Genomic DNA, 18,938 nt, shown 5'->3' on the forward strand with positions numbered 1-18,938 from the left:
CAGTCGCCCTAAGATAACTGGGGTGCCCCGTGGCGTTGATGGCATTACAACAAAAAGCAAACGAAACACAAGGTTTCTCGGCGCAGAGCTGCCCTCCGGCAGTGCAGTCCGTGGGATCCACAAGGGGACCCCCAGGGGCTGGGAGCCCAGGCTGCCCCCAGACTGACCTGCCTCTGCCTCTCCTTCCCACAGTACTGAGTCTGAAGGAACTGAGTGGGCGTCTTGGCCAAAGGGGACCAGGCTAGGGAAGGGAGGGTACGGCCGGCACGGGGACACTCTCGGGACCCATGGAGCCAGGCCAACCCAAGGCCAGCCACTCTCTTCCAGGCCCCACGTCACGTCACCGGCCTGAGAGTATGGGCACCGCACGTGGGATCTTTGCAGGTTTTTTAAGAAAAGCAGCAGAGCCAAAGTCACTGGAGATGGCTTTTAAGGAAAAAAAGTCAAGTGGGCCAAATACAGTCACCCAGCACGATCCCGAGCTGAAGCCCATGAAACCGACATTCACAGGAACCCAGGAGACCCCAGGTGGTCGGGCCCTGCTGGGGACGGGGACCCTCCCTGACTCCGAGCTCCACTGGGGCTCCCTCCTCCTCCCAAGGGAAGGGCAAGCCCACACCTCCTGGGTGAATCCCAGCTGACTGCTCCTCTATGGACACTGACACTGAGGTCCTATGTCACCCCAGGGAGCAGGGAACCCCAGCTTTGGTGCCCCTCCACAGGCCTCCCTGTGCAGCCCCGGCTCGGGGACCCACTGCCAAATGCGTGGGCAAAAGTTGATGGTGATGGTGATGATGGTGAGGGCTGCGTGCCAGCCTCTGCTTTACACATTCACGGACATTAACTCACTTGATCCCCACAATAGCCTGTCAGGCTGACGCTTCCACCGTCCTCATTCTGGAGCTAAGGAAACTGAGGCACAGAGGTGCAGTACGCAAGCTCCTCACAGGCGCTTCCTGGGCTGCTATCACACACGGCCACACACTGGGCAGCCTAAACACAGTCATTCTCTTCCAGTTCTGGAGCCAGAAGTCCGAGATCAAGGTGTCAGCAGGACCGAGCTCCCACCTGGGGCTCCAGGGGAGGCTCCTTCCTACCTCCTCCAGCTTTTTGGGGCTCCAGGCTTCCCTGGGCTGTGGCCACATCCCTCCCATCTCTGCCTCAGTCTTCACTCGGCCCCTCCCCTCTATGTATCTGTTTCAAATCTCCCCCTGCTTTCTCTTCTAAGGACTGCTATCATTGGATCTGGGGCCCACCCTAAATCCAGGATGATCCGGTCCAGAGATCCTTAACTTACATATGCAAAGACACTTCTTCCAAATAAAGGCACTTAGAAGGTTCCTGAAGCACACAGCTACACCAGTCACGGAGCTGCAGCTCAAGCCCCCCAGGTGTCTGTGCACAGGGCTGTCTGGCTAAGCTGTCCGAGAAACTTCACGGAAACATGAGCCCAGAAGCTGGGGCTGGAGGCTGCTCCAGGATACAGCCGGGAACAGGGAGCTCAGGCACCAGGACCCAATGGACAAGGACTCGGAAGTGTGACGGCGCGGGCCCCGCCTGTGGGGCGCCTGGAGCCCCGACACAGCAGCCCCGGGCTGGGGGACTCGGGGTAGGGGGCACTGGGCCAGGCCACACAACTTAGGGTCCTTAGGTTGAGCAAATAACTCAACCGCTTTGAGTCCCCATATCGTCATCTGCCAATCTGGGCAACACAGAACTTGCTGCACATTTGGGGGAGCCCCTGGCACCCAGCCTCTCAGCTGGTGGGAGAGGTCAGACAATGAGGGGCTGCTGCCGCTGCTCAGGACCGTCTTCCCCCACCACCCCCCCCCCCCCGCCCCGCCGCCCCCAGCCATGAGGCAGCGGAGACCAGAGCTACTAGGAGCACAAACTCCTTTGGCCAAGAAGCTTGAAGCCGCCTCCCCAGCCCTGGGAAGCGCTGGCGGGCCCCGAGGCACAAGCCCTCCTCGTTGGGCACCCCTGAGCAGAGAGAGGCGACCACGGACAGCCCACGTGCGGCAGAGCCCGTCTCTTCCTGTTGCAGACCAGGTTTATTTCTAGCACTGCTCATCTGCACGCAAAGACCCAAAATATATCCTTCCGAGTCCATGGAGATTTCTCTTGATGGTCAAGGAGCTGGTGCCGCGGCCGGCCTCCCTGGGAAAACACGCTCCTCTGTTTACGTGAGCAACAGGGTCTCTCCCAGGAAAACATCTGGTGGATTTAGGAAAAGGGTCATGGGACCAGTTCAGCGAGAGCCCACATGGGACGTTTGCAAACGTGGTGCCCGGCTTGATGGCAGCCCACCCCCGCAGGAAGACACCGTGAGATACAGGGTCCCCTTTTCCACCAGCCAGAGGTCCCAGAGCACCCTCTGTCCTGACTCTGGCCCTCGTGCTGGGGGGGATTTGGAGGGCACAGACCAGGGCTCCCTGAGGGGACAGTCAGGGCCCTGACATGGCCCCCAACCACATGGGAGGGAGGGCGGGCTGAGAGAACTGCTCCCCTCTGTGCAGAGCTCTCCCAGCACAAACTAAATACATTTAAATCTCCATTCCAAGCCCACCTCACAAAGGGAGATCTCACCAGAACTCTTTCCAGCATTTTCCTTTCAGAAGGAAGAAGAAAATCACAAACCAAACAAACAAGACACCCTCGTGGTGCATTCATGGTAGTTGAAGACACTAAGGGGTCCCCTCTATACTCCCTGGACCTTCTAAGTCACAGGCTGGACCACAGGCTCCCCCATCCATTCGTGGCTATCTACTGTGGGGGAAGCATGGGCTCAGAAATTGCTGGAAGGTTTGCACCACTAAGAGCCGAATGTGGCCGTTTCTGGTGGCCCCTGGCTCCCCGAGGGATCTGCAGCACTACCCCTCAGCCCCACCCTCACCCCACAGGACACCTCACACCCCGAAGGGCACCTGTCGCTATACATGCACAGTCCTGAAATCAGGGAATTAGGGGTCCCTGGGTCATGGTGCCACTAGGCGGGGTCACCCTGGACAGCGTCCTGTGTGACTCTGTCCTAGCGATGGTCATGTGGAAGCCCTGGGGTGCATGCCACACACAGCAGGGAGACAAAGACCCTCCCTGAGACAAGCGGCCGGCAGCCCAGGACGGGCTCAGGCACCACGGGGGCCTGGGCAAATTCCAGGCTCTCTCCATCCGTCCTCAGCTCCCAGGGGGACAGTACCACCCCCGTGGGCATCGGAGGCCCGAGCGGGAGGGTGCAGTCCTCTCCCGGACCCTGCCCTCTGGGAGGGTTCAGTTTCCTGCTGCAAATAGGCTTTTAAGGCCTGTGATGCTCAGTGCCTCGTCCCCTCTTGGTCCCTTATGACGAGGCATGTTTTCGGGGGCACTGGCATCTGCCTGCTGTTTCTGTTCACACTGGCTTCCCACATGGATGTGAGCTAGAATGCTGGTTCTGGGGGCTGTATTTGTCTGTTTAGGTGACCGATGTGTCCTTACGATAGAGACAGAGCCTGGCATGGAGTAGGTGCTCAATGGTATTTACTGAGTGAGCCGTGAAGGAAGAGGGGGACAGTCCCTGCTGAGTACCTACTGTGCGCCAGCCGAGGGCAGCCCTGGCATTTGGACCTCCCCCCAGCCTCCTGACAGGTAACTGGTGCCCACTCTAATACATAAGGACAAGGGCCTGAGAAAGGCCTATAGTCCAACCCTGGGGTTGGCCCTGAAAAGCTCCCGACTGCCCTCCGCCCAGATGGCTCCCTGGAGAGGGCAGGAGATGTTCAGTCATGGGTGTGGTTCTGTGTGGAGAGGCTGCCCACTAACTGGCACTCTCTATGTTGCGGTTACGGCTGACCGTGTCTGCACTGCCCGGGAGGAGTGGCTTTGACCACTTGGGCACCGTCACACCGTCACGCCTTCACAGGGTCATGGTGTCCTTTCAACATGCATCAAGCGAACCAGGGGTCCAGCAAATGCTGTCTCTGTGGGAGTCCGGGAGCTCACAGAGGGACCGGCCGGGGGCGCCTTTCCCCCCGCCCTCCACACAGGGTCCGGCCTCCACGGCCTGTCTGGTTGAAGAAATAAATGGTGGGTAAATCAGCAGAAAATACGCGTTCACAGGCCTGCTCTGTGACAGGCGGGTGGATCACTCAGACCACCTTCCCATGGAAAATGATAAAAAAAATGCTGGATAAAATAAAATAGAATAAAGTGAAGTGAAGTGAAATGAAATGTCGTGGCCTTCAAGATGCTGAAGAGGTGAGATGACAACAGGGCACTGCCAGGCCCAGGGGAGTGACCCAGGGGCATCTGTTGACACCGCCACTTGGCCTGTGGGGGTGGAGGGGGCAGAAGTTTTACTCCCAGACCCATCGAGGTAGGGAGTCTAACAGGAGACCCCACGGAACTGGGTCCCCTGGAGATGACACTTCCAGATGACCCAGGGAATTGCAAAGACAGCAGTCCCGGTGCGAAAGGAACAGAAGGGAAGGGACAGGAGATGACGACAACCACCGGGTAAATCATGGCCCCAAAGGCCACAGCCATCGTGGGCCTGGGGACTTCAGCCATGACCTTGGTTCAAAGTGGTTCCATCTATAATGCCCTCGGATGTGTGACGGCCACAGCCCCAAGTCTCTCTGGACAAAAGCACCTTCTTCCCAGGCCTTGGGGACCCCGCCATGGGTTATGTAGGCTGGTGACCAGTGGACAGGACAGCCAGGCCCACCAGGCCGGAAGATGGCTGGGGGAGAACCCCAGGAGAGAGCCCTCAACCTTGGGGTTCTGAAAGGACTAGATGGATAAGAAATCAGCTGTGATTACCTCATTTACAGAGACAAACCTCTAGATAGCAAGGTTCTGTAAAGGACAGGAAACTATTAAAACATAACACAGCCAATGTGGAAAAGAACCTAACAGAACTTTCAGAAATAAAGTAACGAGAATTAAAAACTCAACAGACATGTTTGAAAATAGTTAACCCCTCCGAGGAAAAGAAGACAGTGAGGAAGAGCGAGGATATGCCGGTAACCTGGCTTCCCAGAGAGAACACAAAACAAACAAACAAACAAGCAAACTACTGGTCCTGATCTGTGGCTCTGCACATTTCCATGGTGTAAATACTCCTGCCACAGCCTACTGCAAGCTACCCAAAGGTTAGTAACTGGCTGGCAGATTCCTAAAGAGCCAGAAAGAGCCGACTCTGGCATGCCAGGGCCTGGAACACACGAGGACATCAGAACTGCAGCCAGAGTGGCACAGATTTCACCTCAACCACCTGTTACCAAGGCAGAGCCGTGCAACCATCTTTGGGAGACTTTAAAGACTTGGCTTTAAAGAAAATGTCCAGAATTCACTTTAAAAGAAGTGTGTTTCCACAAACCAAGACAGGCCCAAAGGAAGTCAGGCGGGTGTATAAAAGCTGTAGCAGAAGATTTAAGAGACTTTAGTGCCAAACAAATGAATGTGTAATGGTGGAATTATGAAAGGAGAAATGGTAGCTTCAGAACTAGACCAGAGGCCCTCAACATCCCCTCATATGAGAGGCCCACGGGGGGGCACTCACCTGGGAATGGAGGTGGGGAGCTAGAGACCCCATGGTTCAGGGCAAACTCCACGAGGAGCTGGCACTCAAGTTCAAGGGCTAGTCCTGCCCCGTCAGGTCCTATGGGCTCCGTCTCCTTGCCCACCTCTCCGAGCCTCAGTTTCTTTCTTTCCATCTGTACAGGGATCTGATTCCTGCGCAAGCTTCTCATGGTGGGGTTAGGGAGCCCACACGGGGTGGGGTGGGGGCTGCGTCCAAATCAACAAGTCCCCTGAGAACGTGTGTCGCTCATTGGTCCTTATATATGGAGATGTTGGGATTAGACCTCAGGTTCCTCAAAGTCAAAGACCCTCCACCCTCGGTGTCCGGGGCTGTGAGGAGGGGCCGCCCCCACCCCCTCCACTGCTAAGGGCCAAGCTCATCCCCACAGGGAGCCGAACCCCAGGACTGCCGAGGACACCTGCCCAGGCCCCCAGGCCATCCCTGTGACCATGGCCGCAGCAGCACTGCCACCACCACCACTCCTCCATCACCTAGCGGTGCCTCCACAGGCAAGGAGACCCTTCCTTTCCTGGATTCCTGGATTTGCCTTCTGATTCCCAACTGGCAGGAAGACGGGCAGGAGCTGCGATGGGTCGTCTGGGCCCGAGGGCTGCGGGAGAGGCTTGTTAACGCTCCTCTCAGCTCTTGCCCACCATTCCTTGAGGAAGGAAATGCCGTCACCTCCATTTTACAGATGGAAAAACTGAGGTCCAGCCTTCATCTGAAGTTGCTCAGCCAGGCAGTGGCCGAGGGGATCTAAAACTGCACGGGGAGCCCCGAGCCCAGGTCTCCACCGGCCCACGAGGCAGCCGGCACCCTGAAGCTTGACCAGCCATTCTCCCACAGTCAGTTCCTCACTCCTTTCTCAAAAGGAACACTCACAATAACGAAGATGGGAAGCAGATGCGCCGAGGGACCCCACCGGCTCCGTGGGAGGAGTGCCCAGGAACGAGCCAGCCAGCTGCAGCGCACGGTGAACCCCGCATGACAGCATGAAAGCAGACCGACTTTATAGGGTTCTAGTGTCCGTGGCCTTCACAATGCTGCGAAAGCTGGGGTCAGGTTCAATCTCAGGGCAGTGGGGGGCCTCGGCCACCCCCAGCACACACAGCCAGGATTTTAGTGTGTGGCCTTCTCGGCAATGACCCATGGACATAAATAATGTCCAGCGGGCTTTGAGGTTGGACTTGAAAAATGCTGATGGGTTTTAGTTGTTGGCTCAAAGCTCTCTCGTCCATTTGATGGGAACCCTGGACGCTGAGCCCACGGCTGTCAGAGGGATAGGGGAGAAAAAGGGGGGATTTTCCTTGAGAAGGAAGGCTGGGCCTCTGCCTCAGTGACTCTTTTCTTCCCGTCATTTCCTATCATGCGTGCTGTCCTAGGGGGTCTCTAATGGGACCCCTCTTGGACCCCCTCATGTGTGAAATCTTCTTTTAGGGCCGTCCTCTGAATAAGGCGCCAGAGCCTATCGTGACACCCAGGGTGGGTCTCTGTCTTCCAGGTGTCCTGGGGAGCAGTTTTCAAATTAGGTTCCTCGGAGCACACAGTGCCTGGGTGAGGGTAGTGGGGAGGGGGAGAATGGGGGAACGGCAGTCACAGCCTGTTGGCCAGGCTCAACCTTTCTCTGTCCTATGCGGGGAAGAGGGGGGCTAGGAACAGAGCATCGTCCCTTAAGCTGCCAGCGTGCTTCTCAGACACCAGCCGCCCCCCTCCCCAGGCGCTCAGCCCAGGCACTCAGCCCAGGCGCTCAGGCCAGTGTTGGGGGCTCTGTCCAGGGCTTCCTTTGGGGTGCCGAGCAGTGGATCGGGGGCTTAAATGTTGGGGGCCCTTCTCTGCGGATGCCTCTGCGGGCACGTGGGGAAGAAGGCTCGCACCCTCCTCACGCCTCAAAGTGGGGTTCCGGATCAGCAGCCTCCGCGCGCCCTGCGAGCAGGTCAGAAACTCAGTCCTGGGCCCCCCCCCCCCCGGGCCTGCTGAGTCAGAGCCCACATTCGACAGGACCACAGGGAGTTCCCGTGCACATTCAGGGCCCTGCGGCCAAGGCTGGACCCCCCCTCCCCGAGATCACCACTCTAGTCTCAGCTGTTGTGGTGGGGTGAATGGGGTCTCCCCAAAAGAGATGTCCGTGTCCTAACGGCCCGTCTCTGTGACTGAATGGGACCTTATTTGGAAGTAGGGTCTTTGCAGATGTCACTAGGTTAAGATAAAGTCATACTAGGTTAGGTGGGGCCATACATCCAACGGCTGGTGACCTTATAAGAAGAGGAGAGACCACACAGATACACACAGGAGGCCGTGTGAAGGCGGAGGCAGAGGCTGGAGTGCCGCAGCCACGGCCAGGAGTGCCTGGAGACCCGGAAGCCGGAAGGGGCAGGAAGGACCCTCCCCTGGGGCCTTGGGGGGTCGGGGGGAGGCAGGGCCCTGTGGACACCCTGATCACAGACTCCTGGCCTCCAGAAATGAAGAAAAGGTACTTGTGTTGTTTCAGCCACCCAGTTTGTGGCCATTTGTTGTGGCAGCCCCAGGAGATGAACCATTATATGTCCCTACGAACTGGCCCACTGTGCCTTCAGCAGGGCTGGCCTTCCACATGTCATCACGGATGTCACAAAAATAAACCTCCTGACTTGGGGGGAAAGGCAAGCCCAGAGAGGCCCCAACTGCGTGGGGCTCATAGCCCACTCTGCCGAGAGCGGCACAGCATAACACACGCGCTGGCCCCTCTGGGAGCAAAGGCAGGTCACGTCTGTGCCACTGGTGACCTCCACACGGCTGTCTGGTCACAGCCGCAGAAGCCTGGGCCGGCAGACGGTTCAGGAGGGGGCTGCCAGGAGGCCTTGTTTATTTGTCCCCTGTGCCTCCCTCTTTCCCTTTTGCCCCCTTGTCCAGTCATTAAAGCAGGGCTTCTCAATGTTGCGCCACAGGTGACATTTAGCAATCTCCGGGGACGTTTTTGGCGGCATGACGTGGGGATGCTACTGGCCAGAGAGAGGCCAGGGATGCTGCTCGATATGACACGCCAACAACACCGCGGTTGAGAAGCAACGATCCCTCATCTTTTGGGGTCACTGAGCATCTGAGCACCTACCGGATGGTTCTCCCCAGGAAAGTGCACATGAGCCCCCAATTCTGCATCAAATTGGGTAAGACCGTGCAACTGGGCTCTCTCGGAGCTATCTTATTTCCAGAACTGCAAAGCCTGTCACTCCCTGTAATCCGAGTATACATAACCCCCGGGGCCGGCTCATTCACAGGGGCAGCTCTCCATCTGAAATAAATGTGGCAGCCACTCTCCGCTAATCACACTGGCAGGGGCCTACGCACACCTCCAAAGAGGCATGCACCCAAGTGGCCTTTGAATGGACTCTGGTCCTGCTGGTCTTGGGAGAGCAGGGGAGAGCTCTGGGCCGGCTGCAGGGGATGAAGGCTTCCCCGCCCACCCTGGGCCTGGCTCACTGTGGGGAGAGCTGCGGAATTACAGGGGCCCTTCTACAACGTGGTACATGGCGGAGACTCCACGGGGAGAGGGCACACGCTCAACGGCAGCTGCCTGGCCAACTCGAACCATCTAGTCTACACCACCGTAGCATTTTTATTAAAAATGGCCCGATCCACGGCTGATTAGCTACAGAGCCAAATTATCAATGAAGTTTTTGGTCCCTTCTAGGGAGCACTAGATCTTTTCTTGGTGACAGTAACTAAAGTCTTTACGTTTGCTTGTTATGTCAAAGTCATAATGGAGAATATGAAGTTTTTGAAAAGATACGGCTCTCTTCTCCTTCCCGGGCACTGCTATGCCCACTTTCGTATGAGCAGTAATAATATCTGACATAATATTAACATCACTCAGGAAGAATTTGCTGCGTGCCAGACTCCGAGTAAAGCACTTTGCACTTTACTCACGATAACCCAGAGATGTAAACACACTACTGTTATTTCCATTTGACACACAGGGAAACTGAGGCCTGCATAGCTCGATACCTTGCAAAGGACAGATAGAGAGTCTGGGATCTGGCCGGGGCAGTGTGCACGACCAGACCTCGGAGGTCCTTTCAAGCCTCGTGAGGCTGCATCATTGTAGCCAGGAAAGAACGACAGTGACAGACAGTAAATCCCTTGGTCAATAGACAAAGCACACATCGCACTGAGCTCAAGGCCACAGCTCTGAAAGCCCCAGCTCCCGTGAGACGCCTCTCCTGCCTCGGATGGAGCCCGTCTGTTCCTCCAGTTATACAACGACATGCGGAAGGCAGGTCTGCATAGTAGCAGCATTGTTCCTGCAAAAAGTCGTAGGGCTGGCCGGACACAATAATGCAAAAGATCAGTAAGAATCGCCTGCTCTCCTCCGAGTGGCCCCAGCTCAAGCCACAGAAATGCCAACACACACCTGCCTGCAGCTGCTGTCCCAACTCAGGCACAGAGGTTCTCTGTAACCTCGTCAGGACCGAATCTTTGCTTCCAGATCGTCAGCGTGTTTTAAGGCCCCTCACACACCCTCGAAACTCCAATGTCCCTGCGGCAGAAGTCACCACGCTGCTAGGCAGGCAGCCCACCTCCAAAGGTGAACGGGACCCAGAGAGGTGCTCCGTGGGGATCACACGGTCCCTGGACCACAAGCTCAAGGTAGAAAGACCCCCCGCCATGCACGTCTATTGCTTTCAGGGGAAGTCCTACGAACTCGGCATGAAATAGACTTCACACCCGGGGCTCCCTAACTGACCCCCACAGGTATTCGTTATTTAAGGACACGGTGGGTCTCATCAATGGAATAGCAAATCGATACCAGCTGTTACTTTACACACTCACGGGTGGCTGCTGACCTTCTCAGTTAGCCTGCTGACCCCTTGTTCTGCTCTTAGAGTGTTGGAGGGACTTTCGCTGATTCTCAGTTAACAAGCACAGGGAGGGCTCGCTGGGCTGGGGGCCTGTCCCCCAGTGCTCATGGAAGGCAGGGCCCCATGCACAGAGAGGTTCAGGGGGTGGTGGGGAAGCAACAGCAAAGCAAGGGCTGCCCAAGTCCTTCTCTCCATCACCAGGGCAGCCCTGCTCACCAGGGTGTCGGCTTTCTGCTCTCCCCCGAAATCCTTCCCTTAGAAAGGTTCTCAGGCTTTGCCAGGGAACAGAGGTCCAGAAAACAGTGTTACTGTCGAGGGGTTTCAGTGCACGAGGGCCCCAGCGATCAGTCAGACCCACCTTCTCATTTGACAGATGGAGAAACTGAGGCCCTGAGAAGGGCCAGGGTCGACTGCCAGGCAGCCCCCCCCGGGGATTCGGTCCTCTGCCCCTCTGACCAGGGAAGGAACTGACCAGAGCAGGAAATGCCTTGACCCCAAAAGTCATCATCGCTAGGTCAGCCCCTTCCCTGGAGCACACGTGGCCCGGAGGGGGCTGGCGGGGGCCTCCAAAGCCGCCCAGGAGCAACCTGTGCCCAACCTCAACCAGAGCAGGCTTGTCGTCCGCCTCTCTAAGAACAGCTTAAAGCGAGGACAGTCCCTGCACGGCACGGCCCGTGCCAGCCACCCCGCCGCACCCGTGCCCACAAGAAGCAGGATAGTTACGTCCTCGTCGTGCTCCAGCTCCAGGCCGGCCTCCCGGAGGTTCCCCTCGTACTCCTCCCTGCGGAACCGCTTGTCGTCCTCGTGGAAGTCTGCTGGGGGCTGCGGCTCGCCCGCTCCCACCGGGGCCCCCTTGCCGGGCAGCGGCTGGTCCTGCTTGATGCTGCGGGCGGCCAGCGCACTGTCGTTGTGTAGGACCCTCCTGGCCAGAGTCCTGTTGCCCGAGGGCCTCTTGTGATGGTATACCAGGACATAGTCCACCTTGCGCTTCCCGTCCCTGAAGTACAGGCCATACTTGCACTCGGCGTCAGGGTCCACGGACAAGGAGTTCAGCAGCTGAGGGGGAAGAAAAGGCAAAGCCACTCACCGTCACGTTGTCCGCGACGGGTCTTCACAGGGCACGTGCTTCAAAGAGAACCACTTTGGCCACTCGCTCCTGCAGTCGCTCAACAAACACCAAATGCCCACTGAGCGCCGAGGCAGCGTGAACACAGCACACAGGCCCTGCCTTCAGGCTGCTGCCATTCCAGAAAGGACATGCGCTGCGAGTGACACATGAAGAGGTCACACATGCCAGGCGTTCCCCCCCTCGGATCCAGAGCGGGCCGGCCATGAGGGACGGCGCAGCTCGCGGAAGGCGACGGCAAATCTGAGGGGTGGATCCCCAGAAAGTGCTCCTCACACACGGTGACAGGGTGGCAGGCAGACCAGAGCCTGCATATCTCAACGTCTGGAGGCCAGCGTGTGTACAAGGTCGTGCCGAGGTGGCCGCAGGACCGTGACGGTGCCTGGGCCAGCTCTGCCTCTCACCAGCTGAGTGGTCGAGAAGCCAGGCACTCCCTGCGTTCATTTGGGTTCCCTCAAAAGCAGACCCCCAGTTCAGTGGTGGGGCTCAGCTGTTTATGTGGGAGGCGGTCTCAGGGGCCAGAGGTGGGGAACAGAGAGGGTCACTGCACGTACAGCCCTGCCTCGGTTTCCTTATCTGCCTGGACGGCTCTGGGGGCCAATGAGGTACGGACGGCAGGCGAAAAAGCAAGACCGCCACACAGCTGCAGTGATGTGGCTTCTGCTAATGTTAAACTCGAGTTTCTAGACCTCCCGTGGGATTTTGCTGGTTATGGAGGGCACGTGGGTTCATCACAAGCTGGTCTTCAGAACGAAGAGAAAATAAATAAATCCGTGCTGAGAAGTAGCCCGAGGAGTGACTCCACACCGGGGACCGTCCTCAGAGCTGAGCCCCAGCCCTGCACCGGCCCCCCTGGCTCCCCCACCACAACCCAACACACACGCTTCCCCTTCCTGCTGTCTGTCCTCAAGGTGCATAGAGTATGAGGCTGGCAGGTGGCTGAAGGCAGGCTCCCAGCCCCCGTGGCCTGAGGACCGAGCTGTGCTGGGGCTTCGCTGGCCTGGAGCGTCTCCCTACAGGCTCACCCGGAGCCCAGGGCAGGGATTGGGGTGGGGAGGGGTTTCCCCGCTGCACGAGGCCACAAAGGGCTGTGCATTTGGTCAGGAGAAGCAAGAGTCCCTCACTCCAGTAGTGGCAGGCTGTGCTAGCCAAAAGTGCCACCAGAACACCTGGAGGTGGGTCCCCATGTGATCAGGTTTCAAACTGTCAAGCATTCAGGGCAGCCAGAAGAAAGGAGAGGAAAGAGACTGGGTGATGGTGGAAGAAGAAGGGGCATTTGGGCAGGGCCTGGTGGCTGGGGTCTGCCCTGCCTTTTGGGGGTCAGGATGCCTTCACTCCCGGTTAGGGAGGACACTGCCTCCTGGAGACTGGGTACTGCTCACAGCCTGGCAGGGCATGGCCAGCAACTGGAGCCTACAGGGGGCTGGACATAAGCACTCAACTTCGATGCACAGTAACACAAGGCTCAGCACCGTCTTGTTGGTCTTCACAGGACCCGATCCTGTGGACGCCTGGCTGGCCTGCTCCCACACGTCTCCCAGTCCAGAGTCTGCCTGGTGCTTAGGGGCTAGGACCACACCCTCGAGGGTGGGCGACACCGGGAGGGCTCAGGGGGCAGGGAGTCCCAGAGTTGGCAAGGGCAGCATCCGTGGAAGACCCCGGTATCTTTGGTGGGTCATATTTCGGGAGAGATGGGAAAGAGTTGTTCTTCTCAATGCGTCAGGGAGGAAACTGAGGCACAATGAGGTGCAGGGCGCCCGAGGTTACAGCTCAGCCTTGAATCCCATCTACACCCCTGAGTCACTCTGCCCCTCAATAGTAATGGGGACTTGGGGTGATGCTGTTCCTTAGCATGGAGTAAGGACAGGACTGCGAAGGGCAGTGGCCGAGCCCAAGGCCCCGCATTCAGCCAGACCTGGCTCTCAGTTTGCACTTGGTCCCTCTGCATCACCAAGGCCTCTACTGCTTTGGGCCTCAGTGTCCGCCTCTGTGAAATGGGGGGATAATGTACGCGGCCCCACTGGCGGCCAGGAGGGTTAACCAAGTCAAAGCACGCCAGTGCTGGGCAGACTCTCCATCTAATTCCTGGGACAGGTGCATGGGGGTCATCCCGGCACCGTGCCCTCGATCCCGGTGCCAATGTCAGAGGTTCATTGTCCTCCACATCTCAGGAATGTCAGAGAATTGCAGAGTCACGGTGAGTTGGCGGCTAAAGGTGGTTTCTCTCCTCCCAGTGCAGTGGGCAGAGGAGCCAGACATGTGGGCTGCCCAGGGAAGCCACCGGCCGGCACTCAGGAAACGAAGGTGCTGCCGGGCAGGGCAAGAGCGTGGGAGGTGGTCAGGTCCCGGGGGACTCTCGGTCTCTGGTCAGGACACGGTGCGAGGGCACACCACCTGCTTCCAGCATCCTGGGCACTCCAGACTCCAGCATCTCTAAGAGAGGCTCATCTCTATTTTCCAAATGAAGACCTGCGATTTTCCGAGCTGAGCCATGTATAGCTTCCAAGAGCTGAATGTCCACCTCGTGTCCTGCCTGCACCTCCTCCCCCAGCTTCCTCCCCTGCCTCCTGCCACCCGGGGCTACACTGGAGTCAGGACATCCTCCTCGCTTTCACGGGCTGCGTTCCTTACCTGTATGCCCTTCCTTCCTTCCCTGTGCTTTGTAATTTTATCCAGCTTGCAGGGCACGGGACAAACCTCCCTGACTACTCTAGTCGGGCAGGTCTCGTGCTGGGACTGCCTTGGAACCTTCCACACACGGGCTTTTAACCCACAGGGGCCCCTAAGCTGGGTGACAGGATTCCTGAGGCCTGACACACCTCCATTCGGAAACTGCAATGCACATGGCGGGCTCGCCACCTGGCGCCGTCGATGCCCCTGGTTGGCTGGAGTAATGGCTAATACTGAACAAAGTGGACAAACAAACCCTTAGAGAATGGGGAGGAAATTCAGAGTGACCCATCAAGCCAGAGAGCAGGGGAATCATCGTAGGGAGCAGCCCCAAACTCCCCACCAGCACGAGACAGGAAGTCGTCACTAAGTTCAATACTGAACGATGACTGTGCAGTGGGGCCTGATTGAGGACCCTCAAGGCCTGACAGTCTGGGGAGCACGGAAACATCCCCGAAACATCTCCTTCCATCTGAGCAGCAGCACAGACACCTGTCTTCCTGCCTGGTTCGAAGACCAGCTCTGCCACTGTCTGTCTTCCCAGGCATACATGACACTGTCGCTGTCCTCTGGATCCAGCCCTCTTTGTAAAATGAGGGCCGGGGCAATAACAGTCCACCCTCATCGGCTACGACTTCCCTTATACAGTTGTTGGAAGGATTGAACTTGTTAATATGAAGGTCTGACAATTAAGTTTGTGAACTTGTTGCAACACTGTTGCTAACCTTTTTTGATATCAAAGGGATTATTCATTATGAATTTGTACCCACTGGACAAACCGTGTTTACTATTTGGAAGTGCTGAAAAGGCTGCATGAAAAAATTAGACGACCTCAACTTTTCGCCAACAATTCATGGCTCTTGCATCATGACAATGAACCAGCTCACACGGCACTGTCTGTGAGGCAGTTTTTAGCCAGTAAACAAATAACTGTATTGAAACACCCTCCCTACTCACCTGATCTGGCCCCCAATGACTTCTTTCTTTACCCGAAGATAAAGGAAATATCGAAAGGAAGACATTTGGATGACACTCAGGACATCAAGGGTAATACGATGACAGCTCTGATGGCCATTCCAGAAAAAGAGTTCCAAAACTGCTTTGAAGGGTGGACTAGGTGCTGGCGTCAGTGCATAGTTTCCCAAGGGGAGTACTTCGAAGGTGACCATCATGACATTCAGCAATGAGGTATGTGGCACATTTTCTAGGATGAGTTCACAAACTTAATTGTCAGACCTCATATCTGTAGAATTTACCACAGGGCCTGGCACATGGTGAACCCTCAACAGCAGTTTGATTTAATTGGGACCTGAGACACAGCACAAAGAACTAGGGGAGGACAGGGGAAAACGATCTCATGGTCAAAGTGGACCACAAGTGAAAGATGGTGGCAGTGCCAAACTTAGATTTTAAAGTTACAGAAAGGGAGCTGGATGCGTTGCCGGGATCAGCAGGAGGCAGAACCAAGCCCTGATATGAGAGTCCCCGATCTACCCCCTAACACACACACACACACACACACACACACACACACACACACACACACACACACACACACACCTGGCCCTGTCACTGATTTGTTGCACGATCCCAAGCAAGTTGCTTTGTTTTTTTTAGTCTTCGCTTTATAACATGGGGATGATCCTGCCTGACTAAGTGTAAGGGGAAGTTAGCAACCTTTAAACAGAAAGTATGGACACTCTTCTTACTCTACTAGACATGGGCTGGGAGTCCCTCAGGGTCTGGAGAGAAATTCTGAGCGGGCTTAGAGAGTGTGGGGAGGTAGCCACACCATGAGGACCACAGAGGTCGCCGTGGAGGCCACGTGACCCCACGGACCTGCCCACGGAGCAGGGGAGTGGATACTTTTCCTATGGCGGACAGGACAAAAGTGTAAATTTAACTTGCAGCGGGATGACATGGGTAAGTTAGACTGCATGCATAACTTCCCACTTCAAAGCTCGGGAAAGCTTTAGAATGTTCTCCTTTCCTATCCTTAAGAAAGAGGCAGGCAACCCCTCAGGGCACCGTGCTTGTGGGATGAATGAATGCATGCGAGTGAATGGCAGAGGCTTGGCTTCTGCACACTGTTACTGGTGGGGGCCCCCAGATCAAGGATACAGAAGCTGAGACCCAGCCAGACCAGCAACTTAAACATGACTCTCCCCAGCGCTGAGCCTCAGTTTTTCTCATATCGGGGAGATGGGGACAAAACGGCCCCTGGACATAGGTCACCGATTCTTGTGAGGGCTAAGAGTGAGGGGAGATCTGGAAGCATTTGAAGATTAGCCCCTGGAATATTGGGGCGGAAGTGCTCCCGGATAGAGCTTCCCAGAGGAAGACAGAAAAATGGTGGAAGAGAAATGGCTCCCTAAGGTCCCATGGGAAGATGGCAGGGGACAAAGGTCCTACCACAAACAGGGAGAGGGCAACCTACGTATGTCTGATCCACACCTGCCTCTCCAAACTCTTTCCCTTAACCTGGAGAACAGGGCGGAAGAGGGGACCGAAGCCCTGTGACCACCTGGGATGCTGGACTGGGACCCTGTGCATTCATTTATTTGGCTTCTGACCTGGAGGTGGTGTTCCAGGAGCTGAATTCACACATTCTTGTGACATAGCCAAAGTCGGGTAAGTCTCAATGACCATTCCTGGGGAACCTCCTACACTGGCTTTTTCTGAAAGGGGGGAAATGAAATCAGTGACCCGCACATTTCCTTTTGGGTTTGATTTCAGATCTGAGGGATACATCCCTCTTAGACTTCATTTTATCCTCCCAATGTTTAAATTAAATCACCAGCACTACATATCAATTTCTGACGATCGGGCCAATTCTGTAATCTATCAACAGATCACCTCAGTTACAGATAAGCAGGGAAGCGCTCTTATCTTGCAGGCAGGCAGTTCCCAGCATCAAGTGCCTGGCTGGGGTGTCTGGACTTGTCGGGTACACAGGTCCGGGGCCACTGACACATGTCAATTTGAAGGAAGAAAGTGGAAACACTCAAAGATGAACAAAGGACACTTAATGAAATAAATTGCATCCAACCTGGCCTCTGGCTTTTGAGTCATTTCTTACACCTCTTTGTACAGAAACGATGAAGTGACTTTTACCCTTGAACCTGGGAATGGCAGAGAGCGGAGAGGCACAGAGACATGAGTGGGGAAGCACAGCCTGCATGGGATAGGCTTATTCTGACAGCCGATTTAAATCACGTTGTCCCTGTGCATATGGGGTGCTTGTCTGGGAACCTGTAGGAACTTTCTGAAACGCAGCCCACGCCCTCTGGCCTTTACATGCACAGAACCACTGTCACTGGGTGACTCAAGATAACGACTGAGCAATAATTATTGGCTTCGGCTGTGCCAGGGATGCCCTGGGAGGTTCTCCCGTCATGCTGCCTGCCTGCACAGACAGGCCCCCGGCTCCGGGAACTGCTGCTTCCAGCCTGTTACAGCCACTGCTCCTTCTGCAGTCAGTGCCACAATTCACAGCCCTTTGAGCCCGATAGACCTGAAACCTGCACTCTTATTGTGTGCACAGTAAGAGTCTCATCTGGGCTTGTCTGCGTGTTTCCAGACTGTGAAGACCTTGAAGGAAGGGCCCAGCTGCAGGCTTTGTGGCCCTCACTAGGGCTTGGGGGAGGTAGTTTCTGGATCCGGATAAACACAAGGTCCCTGAACTAAGATGCCAGAGCAAACGGCCATTGGTGAAGACCTCCATTTCTTATTTCAGGTTGAATCGGACCTACCTCTGGAATGCCCGTTTCTCTCCAGGTCCTGGGCTGCCACCACTATCTCAGGCCTCCTAACTGGTGTCCCCCGTTCCTACCTCTGGGTCTTCGCATGTTCAAGTTCTTTGTCGGAACCCCTACCACCCCAGCACAGGTATAACTAGCCCGCTCCAAAATATCCATTCCTCTGGCAGGCTGCCGACAGCCACCTCCTTTTGTGTCTTGGCCCCTCCTACCTCTCCTCCCAGCTGGTGGCTGACTGGGAACAGGTCTCCTGTCCCTTCTTGGTTCCGGTTTCTGTAGTAAGACCACCTACCCCACACAGTTGTTCTGAGAATTAAATGAGCTAATATGCAGTGACTGGCCCAGCGCTATGGAAGTGTCCCTTGCCACTCTCCTGGGTAAGGTCCCATCACTGCTCCTTAAGCCCCAGATGGGCACAGCTTCCCTGTCTCAACGCCTGTGGGGTGCCCAGTGTCCAGCATGGCCTGGCACATAGCAGGCACACCGTGTTGTTGAAATGATGACCCTGAAGTTCTGACGGCTAACAGTATTTCTCGTAGGCAGACACCCTCTCCATCAGTGCTGGTTCCCAACACTCCCTGCACCTCTGCGCAAGTCCAGCTGCAGAAGAGCCCCCAAATGCCCACAAGGAGTCCCAGTGGTGACCCCAGGGAATGCGAGGACTGCCAGTCTCTGCCGTGCATCGGTCCCACCCTGCAGGCACTTCCCTGGATGCCCGTGTCCAGCCCTGAGGTTAGAGCGGCAGGGTAGGGCAATCCTCTGCTTGGTCAGCCTGAACAAAGGGCTGGGGTGTTGGCATCACCTGGGCAGGGGCCTTGGCAGTGGCTGTGGGGGGATGTGGAGTCTGTTCTCTGGTCCCAGAGGAGCAGACGTGGGTTCCCCCAGCTGAGGGTGCTGGTGTCAGTCCGTCCCTCTTTGGGGCAAACTTTGTTCTAACATTAAGGCAAACCCCTCACGAGAGAATTCTGCCCTCTAGGTATCCCGACCACAGC

The 18,938-nt window shown here is 56.3% G+C and overlaps 1 protein-coding gene across 8 annotated transcripts in view; it reads right to left on the reverse strand.

Moving 5' to 3' along the window:
- The window catches only part of ANO1 (anoctamin 1), a 139,651-nt gene that overhangs the window by 59,456 nt on the left and 61,257 nt on the right, over window positions 1–18,938 (reverse strand). For all 8 annotated transcript variants that reach the window (XM_033121010.1, XM_033121013.1, XM_033121011.1 and 5 more), the window contains exon 3: window positions 11,116–11,448. In XM_033121010.1, coding sequence (XP_032976901.1) covers window positions 11,116–11,448 — 333 coding nt within the window. The remainder of the gene's footprint in view (window positions 1–11,115; window positions 11,449–18,938) is intronic.

The sequence above is a fragment of the Rhinolophus ferrumequinum genome, chromosome 11, assembly GCF_004115265.2.
Source record: "Rhinolophus ferrumequinum isolate MPI-CBG mRhiFer1 chromosome 11, mRhiFer1_v1.p, whole genome shotgun sequence".
Lineage (NCBI taxonomy): Eukaryota > Metazoa > Chordata > Mammalia > Chiroptera > Rhinolophidae > Rhinolophus > Rhinolophus ferrumequinum.